This window comes from Heptranchias perlo, chromosome 21, assembly GCF_035084215.1.
Source record: "Heptranchias perlo isolate sHepPer1 chromosome 21, sHepPer1.hap1, whole genome shotgun sequence".
NCBI lineage: Eukaryota > Metazoa > Chordata > Chondrichthyes > Hexanchiformes > Hexanchidae > Heptranchias > Heptranchias perlo.
The window spans coordinates 35,650,152-35,663,339 of NC_090345.1; the positions used below are offsets into that span (position 1 = coordinate 35,650,152).

A 13,188-nucleotide genomic window follows, 5' to 3' on the forward strand; every position below is an offset into this window, starting at 1 on the left:
CTAAAATGGCAATAGAGATCCTATGTACACCATAGGACACCAATTTGCACATTAAAAAGGGCCTATTGTCTGCAACAGGCAAGTGCATCGGCGACCCAGCGGTGGGCCCCTGTAAAAGTGGCAGCAGGGAGAGCATCGATGTTAAGCAACTGGTAATTATAGCGACCCCATTTTGAAGCCATTGCCACCCAGTTAACACCGATTTCAGCGAGTCAAGATAGACCCCACTGTTTAAGTTTCTGGCGAGAGAATAGACGTATCATTTTCAACTCAATTACATTATTGCAATGCAATTTGACATGACTTTCCCATACACATAGTGTTTGCCAAACATTTTATAAAAACTGTTGCTGTTAATACAAACATATTTTTTCAGCTTTTTACCCTTTCTCAATCTTAATATTTTTGGATCTGCATTTCAGACTGCACTCCCAGGGTAATAAAAAGAACCCTTTTTAGATTATTTCAGTTATAGATTCTATCTCATAATCACCCATGGTCCTTCTGGTTTTCAAAGGGCAGCAGAGTAACACTACACTAGACTTTATTTTAGGCTTTAAATGTCAACCAAATGTATTGAATAGTAATAGTGCAAGTGAATTGTAGCAGTAATACAACATATATGTTTTTCCCAAGTTAAGCTTAGCTAGTACCTTGTACAATCCAATCCTGATAATTCAGTCTAAAAAAAATCTACTAATTGGAATTGAGCAACTTTCAATTAAAAATAAAAAACAAGAAACATACAATTTAAAAAAAATACACAAATGTCCTTTCTCACCAACTATGGAAGTATCTAATTTAGCTAACATACAAGAAATTTCAGAAACATTTTCACTTCCAAGACTACAGACAGCCTCTTTTCTCCTGGAAAGTCCCCACTGATTGGAAAGCATTTATCAGCCCGTCTGTTTCCAAACAGTGACCCGCACATTGAATTTAAGAGACTATCTGCTAAATTGGAAAAGCTGCCAATTGGACATTTATTTGAACGAGACACGCACTGGTAACCCAGCGCGGTTCTGCCCGTAAACCTTTAGATGTCACGCCCCCTATCATTTCACTAGCTGCAGAATTGTATTATTTCCCCTCCCCTCAATTCTCCATTCTGACGGTTTGTAAACCCACCCGACCTGAACAAAATCGAATTTCACTCCTCGGCCGCTCATCGCTCCCTTCGCTAAATGGCAGCCTAGCGCCTGGCGCAGCCGCTCGCGTCATCGAGCCGCGACAGGGAGCGCGCGGGCTGTCGTTGGTCGGTAAACGGCCGTTGGGGCCGTGCCGAGGAGGAGGAGGAGGAGGAGGGAGGAAGAGACGACGATCTTCGTTTAAAAGCAGACTTTTGGTGTCTTGCTATTTAGAAATCCCATCCCATTCACAAGCCGCACTTGGCTGCCATAGTACTGGGGAGATGGCGAACCTGGGCCGCACGGTTCACCTCCGTTCCAAATACAAAATTCTGGGAGTTTTGGAGGTCATTCCTTTGCTCTGATGTCTGTCCTGGTTACGGTGTCGGTGGTCAGTGACGGGATGTCCCAACTGCATCTCATGGGCCATTTCTGCCCTCTGAGTTCTGGCAAACAGGCTCATGAAGCTAATATGTCTCCTTTATTGGTTTGTCCAGTTTGAATTTCATGGGTCTGGAGGTTTGGAAAGGGTTGTACATAATGCTGTTGCCTGGTTAGTTGATAAGTCCTACATCAGAACATCAACATCTGTTGGTATCAACAGTTTTAATTCTAAGCAAATCAATGGGAACATTTATGTACAGTTAATAAGTAGTACACGAGGCTCCGTGGTACACATCTAAGGGGCACATGGAGACAAAAAGCTTGGACACTTATGCTGTATGAGATTGTAACTGAAAGTTCTTCCAGAAGAGACAAGTTGTTCCCTCTCATCTGAATCTCTTGTGAAAATAATTCAGACATCTATCCATTCATTATACTAGTGGCATTGTATGCTGTAAGTAAGAGAATGTGTTGTTCTATAAGGTCCATTATACCATTGTAAAATGCAATGTACAATTCTGCCAAGGTACAGCTTATGTGTAAGTTTATGAATCTCTGGGTGAATTAAGAAAAATGGATACTGTTGCTATGCCATACAGGAGATATTGTACCAGCCATCGCTAGCTGGGAATGATGGAAGAGATGTCTCTAAGGAAGATGAGGGTTAGCAGCATGAACTGTGCCATCTTCTTTAGGAAGACCTCCCAATCAACATCTAACATCTGTATGGCTCTGCCAGAGGTTATCAATGTCATCATATGCCTTGGTCTCCTTCCAGGCTAGCACTGGGGAGATTTGCAGTGTCATCCGTTTTGCTGTTCACAGATGTATCAAGGAGGTTACATATGCATTAATCAGCAAGACTAATGACTTTCATCCCTTTCGCCATTGACCAATGACAACAATGTGGGAAAATAATGCAGATCTGCTGGCCTTCCGATAGCCCAGGCGCTCATCAATAGTATCCATGTTGCCATTCGGGCTACTGCACAACGCTGTGCCCTTAAAGTATATCAAAAGAGATTTTATTGTCTCACTGCATAGATGGAATATGATCAGCAGAAAACAGTAATGGTGAATCCCACTTCACTTCACAAAACCTTCATTTGCTGGCAATCCTCTATGCCAAGCTTATTCTCAAGGGAAGAAACAGTGGAAGGATAGCTCCAGGAAGATCAAAACAAACCTCTGCAGCCATGGCTCATGGCACCATTACAATGACCACAGACAGATGCAGAGCACAGGTACAATGAGGATAATTCTATAACCAGAATAACTTGAGCATATCATTGGCATCTTGCAACAGTGCTTCAGATGCTTCAACTAATCGGGGGGTACCTTACAATACAATAATTGTCATCAGCTCATGCTCTATTCTTTTGCCATCGTGGAAATCGACCTGCATTTTGATTGCTGCTCTGCATTAGTTGGACATGTTGATACTAAGACTCTTTCAGCTTCATCTTTAGCTATTTCTACACCATTTGTGGAATATGCGTGTCATCTATTTTCCCTTCCTATGTGTAATGTAACACTTTAAACTTCATCTGCCATTGTTTTGCCCAAGTCAATATATAGTTTCTGAGCTGCCTCTTCTGACTTCAGTGTCCAGTGCTTCAGTTTATGAGAATTATTGATTCTTCTGTTTTCTTGGCTTGTCTGCTTTTCTGGCGTGTAGGCCCACTCTTTAGCTTACGTACTGAAAACAGGAAAGTTACAAGTTAAACAACTTTCTTTGCAACTTTCAAAAATCAAAAGTAACCCTCAGTACACCAGCAGCAATTTTCAGATTGTTTCTTTGGAGTATTAATGTATATTTTAACAAAGCAACCCTTTACCAGCATACAACCAGCATATCACTACCAAAATCATCTGTACATAGAGGGCTTACAGAAGATGCAAAATGTGTTTTTATTCTGTAAACTCTCAAATTTTGCTATTAATATTACAAGATTGCCAAGGGAATTAAGTGTAATTACATGGACAGAACTTTTTATATAAGTTAATAACATCTGTGAAAGGGAGTTTTCTCTATTTTGGGTGTAGTCCAGTCATGAGATTCCCATATGGGACTGTGAGGCATTAGCAGCTTAAAAATACTCTCTTCACCTCAGTCAAGTCCATGTTCCAGCAACTGAACTTTCCACATCATTGGAGGCAAAACAGTGACCTAACAACATTTATTATTTCCTTGTTTCTGCAAATGTTAAGGGAGTTTTTAGATCACAAAGCACTAGGCACATCATTGCTGATGAAGATGAACATTCGTTTAGTTACAGTGCTGTTTCAATGCATGTTTTTGTGATTTGAAAATGGTAACTGTGACTCGTATATGGTCAGTTGTGATGGAATAATTTCTAAAATAGATCACTGCTTCTATTATCAATTGGCTGCTGAGCTATAAATGGTGGTAGAAAATAGCAAATGTTCAAGATAATAGAGAAACATCATATACTTTGTGTGATAGTTTGTCAAAGATAGTTATAGCTTGTCATGCTCCCCATTTGACTTTAGTGTATATTCAATGTACTATGCTAAAATAAATTTATAGTAAATGACTACTTTTTTTAATAAACCTGTCAGTGTAGAAATAAGAAAAAAATGCTTTTATTTAAGATTATCCAAAAGAACACAACATATTCAGGCTTTGTATAATTTATTCTTCCATTTTATATTCCAAGTTTTGAAACTGACCTGAAGTTTTCAATTTCTACTGGGTGATCCATTCCAGATTTTTGGACTGACACAAAAGTTGGGGCTGGTTCTGGACACTTACATTGGCTAAGGGAAGGGCTATTTTTTTGCATGTGTACAGAACTGGTTTTATATGGAAGGAGTTGTGAAAGTAAAGTCCTCTGTGCTATAAGGAGAAGGAAATTTGAATTGCAATGGGGAGGGAGCTTTCATGAGCTTAATGTGTGCTTAGTGGATTGTGCAACTACTGCAGTTTAATCAAAACACTCAGTGGAAGAGTTGCTTTGCCAGAAAGCAAGAAACAGAGAAAACAGCAAGAATTGTTACAGTCATTGTGCTGCGAGTGGATTCATAATGGGAAATGCTATTAAATCTGCAGAAAGATTCATTCTCTTAGTTTGGATACTGAGTCTGCTTTTTTCAAAAATAAATGCAACAAGCCCTGGACTAGTAAAATGTCCTGAAAGGTGTCTATGTATTGAAGAAAATGCTCAGTGTGACAACAGAAGATCAGTTCCTCAGCGTTTTCCCCCAGAAGTAGTTCATTTGTAAGTATTACGTCTCCAGAACTGCATTAGTTTTATTATAATCAAGAGTGTAAGAAACTTCCCTGTATATATCATTTAGTAAGTAGAGAATCTCTGCCGTTGGTTTTTGTTTGTGTGTAGAGTAAACAGTAAATGTACTGTTCCTAGCTGTTATTTTTTCAGCCAATACCATTACTTTGGAAAAATTACATATCATAACAGTTAAGAGTTATTTTAAATCATTGTCAAAGAACAGACATTTTAGTGTAATTGACAAATTCTGCTTTATTTAATATTGTTTGCAATTTTGTTTTTTTCAAAATTTATGATGGGCCAGTACATAGAGATTTACCAGTTGCTGAGCATCCCAATTTCTTTTGATTCATGTCAGTTCATTTTGTTTTTAGGTCATTCATGAAGTCTGGTTTCAATAAAATTCCAGAAGGAAGCTTTGCGAATATAAAGTCCCTCCAGCTTCTGTGAGATTGATTCTTATTTCACATTTTTTGGTGTAGTTCAGAAATGGATCTCTGTGTTCTTTTGAGAATAAGAATGAATTATCTGGGTGACTGTTCAGTGCTGGGGCTAGATTTTCCATCCATTGGCCATGAATTGGGAGAAAATCTAGCCCCAAAATTCCAATACCTTGCCTTCTGTGAAGCAGACTAATGCCAAACTGCAAACTAGCGATTTAATGCTATTAAAAGGTGCATATTGGAAAATGTTTGCTGTGCAGACTTTAGAACAGTTATCGGATGCTCCATGTGCTATGGACTAGGTTACAGAAAGTCTGCTCGCTGCAATGAGCTGCAGAATCTTAAAAAGTTATAGAGGCTATAAAGTGAAATTGGACAGATTCCAATCTATTTACTCGGGGGCTGATAATGCTAACATAGCTTGTTCATTTCCGATACTATTTATACGGTTGTTTAGGAGTTTCTTAATATTTGTGGCTCTGATAATTACAGTCGCGATCAATTAATATCAGTTCTACTGTGATCAGATTACTGTTAATGTCAAATAGTTTGGATGCTCCAGTCTACTTTTAACATTTTGAGGAGAGGTGTAAGAAGTGAATATTTTGATGCTGTATAAGTTTTTTGATCAGGAAACACTAATACAGTTCCATGTTTCGTAAGATGCACTTTTTCTTTGTCAACTTTATTTTGATCTTGTGTAGCTTTGAAATAGGAATAGTAAAAAATGGTATAAATGATATTAAGCTTAAAATTGTGTATGATTTTCTAAACTTTAATCAATTGTCAATTTTTTTGACAGTTTGTTTACTTCAAACACATTTGATTTGATTGCCAATGATGCATTCAGGAGTCTTGATCATCTGGAATATCTGTAAGTAGATGTCAGATCTTCCTGCTGGAATGAAAATCAGACATCCTACATTACTGTGATTATTTGTAATAATCAGTGTGGCATAATACTCTAATATTTCTCCAGTTTTATAGAGAACAATAACATCCATTCCATTTCAAGGCACGCTTTCCGAGGCCTCGAGTCCCTTAGTCATTTGTAAGTACATTACTGTTATTTAATCAATAAATCTTTGTCCAAATAACTTTGGTTCCAGTATGTAAAATAAATATAAAATCATTGAAATAATTAGGGTTATTCTTACACCTTTACGTAATAAGATTAAATTATTTCATTATCCATACTAAGTGTTCTGAGCATTTGCTAAATAGCCCCCTGCCTTTTGCTGAATAACCTGCAGATATATAATCATGTTGAAATTGATTTCTTAAATGTATGGTAACAGCATGTAATTGATGATACTGCAGTTATTCAAGCTAAGTGGTGAAGTGCTTTGCCCAAATCAATCAATTTATTGCTTCTAATGCTGCTGAGTTCAGGAAAATGGAGCTTGGTTGTGGAATTAAGGAGCTCTATGTCCACTTTTATTATCTTTGAACAGGGTAGCCTTATTTACTGGAGAAAGTGCATTTACAACAGAGGACTGCTGGCATATGGTAAACAATAGCAAAACAAGAGCCATGAAATGGTACTTAGCACACAGGAGTAGCAACACAACAGGGAAAAATAAAATTACAAAAGCAACTATAAAATTCTCACCTTTCTAGCAGTGCCCACCCCTGGGTCATGGGAAGAAGGCCCTGAAATTGTGCAATAGGTTTGCTTTCACTCCAAATAAAGAGGTCCAACACAGTAATGAGTTTGGGTGAGATAATATGAAATAGCATGTGAAGGAAAAAGTAGTAAACCATGCCATAGCAGTGTGTCTGCCATTTTACAAGGACCAACCATCCAGGGTGAAATAAGGAAGGAGAAGCTCAAATCTTCAGGCACAGTACATTGTTGGAGAACAGATTTTACAAATTGCGGCATAAGTCGTCCGTATCTTTATGACATGGTGCTGTTTCCAATAAGTAAATGGCCTGAAAGTTTTACTTGCTTAATAGATTTCACCCCATGTATTATAATACTATATTTGGCAGAAGTTACATTTGAGTTGCTGTTGCTGCTGTATGAACTATAAAACAAGAATATTATTAGACACAATGGGGGTAATCTCGAACTTTGCCACCTGCGCGATAGTCTGGCAGAGTAAATGAAGGCCCGTAGTAGAACCCGCCCGATTTTCATTCCGTCCAAGGTGGCCGATCTGCTTCCGCCAGGTTACCAGATGGTCAACTTTTACCCTTTGTTTCCTGTTACTGAGCCAATTTTGGATCCAATTTGCCACATTTCCCTGTATCCTATGGGCTTTTACCTTTCTGACCAGTCTGCCATGTGGGACCTTGTCAAATGCCTTACTAAAATCCATGTAGAAAACATCCACTGCATTACCCTCATCAATCCTCCTTGTCACTTCCTCAAAGAACTTAATCAGATTTGTAAGGCATGACCTTCCCTGAACAAATCCATGCTGACTATCCCTGATTAAACCATGCCTTTCCAAGTGACAGTTTATCCTATCTCTCAGTATTGATTCTAATAGTTTGCCCACCACCGAGGAAAGACTGACCGGCCTATAATTGTTCGGCCTTTCCCTCGTACCCTTTTTAAACAATGGTACTACGTTTGCAGTCTTCCAGTCCTCCGGTACCTCCTCTGTATCTAGTCAGGATTGGAAAATGATCCCCAGAGCATCCGCTATTTCCTCCCTGGCTTCCTTCAATAGCCTAGGAAACAATCCATCCAGCCCTGGTGACTTGCCAACTTTCAAGGATTCCAGTCTCTCTAGTACTTCCTCTCTCGTAATGTTTTCCTTATCCAATATTTCACACCTCTCCTCTTTAATTACTATGTCCAGATTATCCCTTTCCTTTATGAATACGGAGACAAAATATTCATTTAAAACCCTACCCACATCCTCTGCTTCTACACACAAGTTACCCTTATCTTCCCTGATAGGTCCCACCTTTTCCTTAGCTATCCTCTTGTTCTTAATGTACTGATAAAACATCTTTGGGTTTTCTTTAATCTTACTAGCTAATATTTTTTTCATGCCCTCTCTTTACTTTTCTTCTTTCCTTTTTTATGTCATTCCTGTACTTTCTATACTCCTCTAGGCTTTCTGCAGTATTTCGTTTTCTGTGACCGTCATAAGCTTTCTTTTTCTGCTTTATCTTGCCCTGTATACTTCTAGACAACCAGGGGGCTCTAAATTTGGCGGTGCTACCCTTTTTCTTTGAGGGGACGTGTCTGCATTGTACCCATAGAATTTCACTTTTTAGTGCCTCCCACTGGCTTGCCACTGATTTCTCCTCAAGTAGTTGTGTCCAGTCCACTTCTGCCAAATCACCTCTTATTTCTGTAAAATTTGCCTTCCCCCAATTTAAAACGTTTACTCCTCATTTAACTCTGTCCTTTTCCATAATAATGCTAAAACTAACTGAACTGTGGTCACTATCCCAATATGGTCACCCACTGTCACTTCACCCACTTGCCCATCTTCATTTCCCAGGACTAAATCTAGAATTGCATCCCCTCTTGTTGGGCTTATCATGTACTAGCTTAAAAAAAAGTTCTGGACACCGATCAAGAATTTTGCAGCCTCTGTGCCCCTCACACTGTTTGAATCCCAGTTGATGTTAGGGTAGTTGAAGTCCCCTACTATTATCGTCCTCTTATTTTTGCACTCAGAAATTTGCCTACATATTTGTTCTTCTATCTCCCTTTCGCTATTCGGGGGTCTATAGTACACTCCTAGTAGTGTGACTGCCCCTTTTTTTATTTCTTAGCTCAACCCATATGGCCTCGAATGATGATCCATTTAGCATATCATCCCTTCTCACAACTGTAATTGATTCTTTAACCAATAATGCTACCCCCCTCCTTTTTTATCACCCACTCTATCCTGCATGAAAACTGTATATCCAGGAATATTGAGCTGCCATTTATCCCCCTCTTTAACCAGGTTTCCGTTATAGCAATGATATCATGCTGCCATGTGTCTATCTGTGCCCTTAGCTCATCTGCTTTGTTTGTAATACTCCTTAAAGTCTATACCCTTTAACCCCATCAAATTCCTGTGCTGAACACTATTTCACCTTTTGCCTTTCTGAGTCACTAACTGCGTCACTAACTGCTTTTCTACTTCCCGTTTCCTGATCTGAATTTGTCCTATCTGGATCTGCCCTTTGGTTCCCATCCCCCTGCCATACTATTTTAAACCCTCCCCAACAGAACTAGCAAATGCCCCCGTGAGGATATTGGTCCCAGTTCTGCTTGGGTGCAACCCGTCCAGCTTGTACAGGTCCCGCCTTTCCCAGAATCGGTCCCAATGCTTCAGGAATTTAAACCCCTCCCTCCTACACCATCTCTCAAGCCACGCATTCATCTGGTCTATTCTCCTATTTCTGCTCTCGCTAGCACGTGGCACTGGGAGTAGTCCTGAGATTACTACCTTAGAGGTCCTGCTTTTTAATTTATTTCCTAACTCCCTATATTCTGCTTGCAGGACCTCATCCCTTTTTTTACCGATGTCATTGGTACCGATATGGACCACGACCTCTGGCTGTTCACCCTCCCTCTTCAGAATGTCCTGCAGCCGCTCCGTGACATCCTTGACCCTAGCACCAGGGAGGCATCATACCATCCTGGAGTCACGTCTGCGGCCGCAGAAACGCCTGTCTGTTCCCCTTGCGATGGAATCCCCTATCACTATTGCTCTCCCATTCTTTTTCCTCCCCTCCTGTGCAGCTGAGTCACTCGTGGTGCCACAGTCTTGGCTCTTGCTGCATTCCCCTGATAAGCCATCTCCCCCAACAATATCCAAAGCGGAATATCTGTTTGAAAGGGAGATGGCCCCAGGGGACTCCTGCTCTACCTGCCTAGTCCTTTTATTCTGCCTGGCGGTCACCCATTTCCTTTCTGCCTGCGTAATCTTTACCTGCGGTGCGACCACCTCACTGAACGTGCTATCCATGATAATCTCAGCATTGCAGATGTTCCACAGTGAATCCACCCGCAGCTCCAGCTCCGAAATGCGGTTAGCCAGTAGCTGCAGCTGGACACACTTCCTGCACAAGTGGTCGCCAGGGACACCAGTAGTGTCCATGACTTCCCACATAGCACAGGAGGAGCATATCACGGGTGCGAGCTCTGCTGCCATGACTTGCCTTAGATTAAGTTTACTCCTTTAAATTACTCTTAATTTAGAGAATGTTAACTACACTAGGGACCTTGATTCACTAAAAAAAATGCTACTTGCTATAAGACCTGCAGACCTTACCTTTCCTTTTACTTTAGTTACTGCACTGTAGAATAGTAGAAATACTCACCTGAACCTACTTACCAATCTACTGCCTCCCCTGCGCCGTGTCACTTTTTCACTGGTGATGTCACCTCTGGAACTCCACCGCTGGTCTCAGTTTATCCCCCTCCAATCTCGCTTAGCGCAGCTCTCCCGCTCTCGGGCCCTCCTTTATCCGCCTCCGATCTCGCTTAGCGCAGCTCTCCCGCTCTCGGGCCCTCCTTTATTCGCCTCCAATCTCGCTTAGCGCAGCTCTCCCGCTCTCGGGCCCTACTTTATCCGCTTCCGATCTCGCTTAGCTCAGCTCTCCCGCTCTCGGGCCCTCCTTTATCCGCCTCCGATCTCGCTTAGCTCAGCTCTCCCACTCTCGGGCCCGCCTCTATGAATAAAGCCCTGAATCCCGTATGCTTTTTTAACCGCTTTCTCAATCTGTCCTGCCACCTTCAAAGATTTGTGCACAATGGTGCCAACTGATTCCTTTGCTGGCCTCTGAAAGAGACTAGTTACAAAGCACAGGGCCACTTGTGATTTTTTTTCATGAACAGGCAAAGTATGGCTTTCGGCAATGTTAGAATTATGCTTCCTCTTGATAGTTCCAACATTGTGCGCATGCTGAACCATTACCAATATCTCCTGTTAACTTAGCTGGTTCAGGACATTTGCCTTAGAATGGGTCTCTCTCTCTCTCTCTTTCCCCCTCCCCAGGTGTGGTAACAAATTCACTTACCTTGGTGCCATGTGAATTTTATGGAAACATAGAAGCCACTATGTTGTATTGTATCATTCTATTAGTCTGGATGTACCAAATGTGACCCCCTCCCTTTTTAAAAAAAAAGGGCACAAATGAATTCTTAAATTAAAGATCAGTGAGCCTTACTTTGATTGTAGGTTAAATATTTGAGACTTTGATGAGGAGTAGCAAAAGGGATCATTTTTTAAAGACAGAGTCTGATTAGGCAGTCAGGATGGCTGCAGAAGGAGCGGGTCATTTTACTGGATTTCTTAGAGGAGATTGGCCTAAAAAATGATAGGCCTTTGATCCCCAGTGTAAATACCAGGATCTGCCTGCTAGTCACCTCTGGTGCTGACCCTGACAAAGTTTACACAAACTGGATGGGGGCCTGCACCACTTTGGGCGCATTTTGGATGCCAGCCATAGGAGAGATGCCGCAAAATGTGGAGTGTGCCAGGTGACAGTCTGGCCCCTGCTATAAGGGGGCTGAGAAAAACGTAAAATCTTAAAGGGGGCCAGGCTGTGTCCCAGGCCTGGACACCTCCGAGAGAGCAGCACATTTTTAGTCATGGAGTAAGTTGCAGGTTAGTTGGGGTTAGAAGGATTTATGGGTTACTGTGGACTCCTGGAGCTTTGCTTGATTACCATAGGGAGTTGGAGAGGGATTTTCCATTTTTTTCCTAAATTGCCTCTCTCAAGGTGAGCTGTACATCTACTAATGTTCATCCAGTCAGAGATGATGAAACATCCGGACTGGGAGTTCCTTCCTCCAGCAACACCCACTCTGATATAATTTGATCTCGTTTGGGCAGGTAGAAGCTTCGGCCCTAAAAGGCCCCATCGAAACAGCTGGGTAGGCCAGGAACTGCCATATTTGGGTCCCAGCCTAATTCGTGGTCTTTCTGCCATACTCTTGTTGGACTTGCAGTGGACACTGGACTTTTGGCCCCAGTAGATAAGGGTGAGGTAGTGAATGTTATAAAGCTGGATTTCATGAAAGCATCTAACGCTGTCCCACATGACAGATGGATTTGCAAGGCGCATGCCCATGGGATAGATAGAAAAGTGTAAGGCTGGAACGATATGTGGCTAGAAGATAGACAACAAAGGGTGATGCGTACAATCAAACGAAAAGGAAAGGAACAGACCGTCTTGTTCATCAAGCCCACCCCTTCTAGACATGTTGCAGCCAAGTACACCATTGATCCAACCCTTAGCCACACAGTCTCCCAAGAGAGGCAATTTAGGAAAAAAATAGAAAATTCCTCACCAACTCCCTATGGCAATCAAGCAAAGCTCCAGGAGTCCACAGTAACCCATAAATCCTTCTAACCCCAACTAACCTGCAACTTACTCCATGACTAAAAATGTGCTGCTCTCTCAGGAGCCTTTTAAAGCAGAGCAGGAAATCTGCCCCAAGAGTGCAAAGACTCTCTGTAAAAAGAAGTATTTCATAACATCTAACTCTACCTGGGGATTTTTTGTGCAGGCCACTTATTCCACATCCATTTCAAATAACCTATCCAATTGTCAGAATCTAATGTTTTCATTGTTTTAAAGACTTCACTCAAATCCCTTCTAAGTCTGCATTTCTCTAATGAAAATCAGCCTATCCTGATAACTAAGAGCCCTAAGACAGGGTATAATTTTGGTCAGCATCTTCTCTACCTTCTCCAAGGCCTCTACATCCCCCACTATGTGTAAGGACCAAATCTGGACACAATACACCAAGTATGGTGTTTTTAGGTTGTTATTAGCCATACAACCCAAAATCGTATTTGCCAAGCCTAATGGTCTCATCACGCTGCTTGTACAGAAGGTATCTAATAAAGTCCTACATCAAAAACTGGAAATTTAAGTAGAAGTAGGTCTAACCATATAGCAGTTATAACTGCTAACATCGCCCATCTCCGCTCCTGCCTCAGCCCATCTGCTGCTGAAATCTTTATCCATGCCTTTGTTGCCTCTAGACTTGACTAGTCCAATGCT

The 13,188-nt window shown here is 41.3% G+C and overlaps 2 protein-coding genes across 2 annotated transcripts in view; one reads left to right on the forward strand and one right to left on the reverse strand.

Annotated features, from left to right (window-relative positions):
• The window catches only part of fra10ac1 (FRA10A associated CGG repeat 1), a 30,719-nt gene extending 29,506 nt beyond the window's left edge, over positions 1-1,213 (reverse strand). Inside the window, exon 1 of the mRNA XM_068002464.1 lies at positions 1,134-1,213. Coding sequence (XP_067858565.1) covers positions 1,134-1,169 — 36 coding nt within the window. The 5' untranslated portion in view covers positions 1,170-1,213. The remainder of the gene's footprint in view (positions 1-1,133) is intronic.
• Positions 1,214-1,217: 4 nt separating this feature from the next.
• The window catches only part of lgi1b (leucine-rich, glioma inactivated 1b), a 28,961-nt gene continuing 16,990 nt past the window's right edge, over positions 1,218-13,188 (forward strand). Inside the window, exons 1-4 of the mRNA XM_068002465.1 lie at positions 1,218-4,753; positions 5,140-5,211; positions 6,011-6,082; positions 6,188-6,259. Of these exons, the coding sequence (XP_067858566.1) occupies positions 4,560-4,753; positions 5,140-5,211; positions 6,011-6,082; positions 6,188-6,259 (410 nt within the window). The 5' untranslated portion in view covers positions 1,218-4,559. The remainder of the gene's footprint in view (positions 4,754-5,139; positions 5,212-6,010; positions 6,083-6,187; positions 6,260-13,188) is intronic.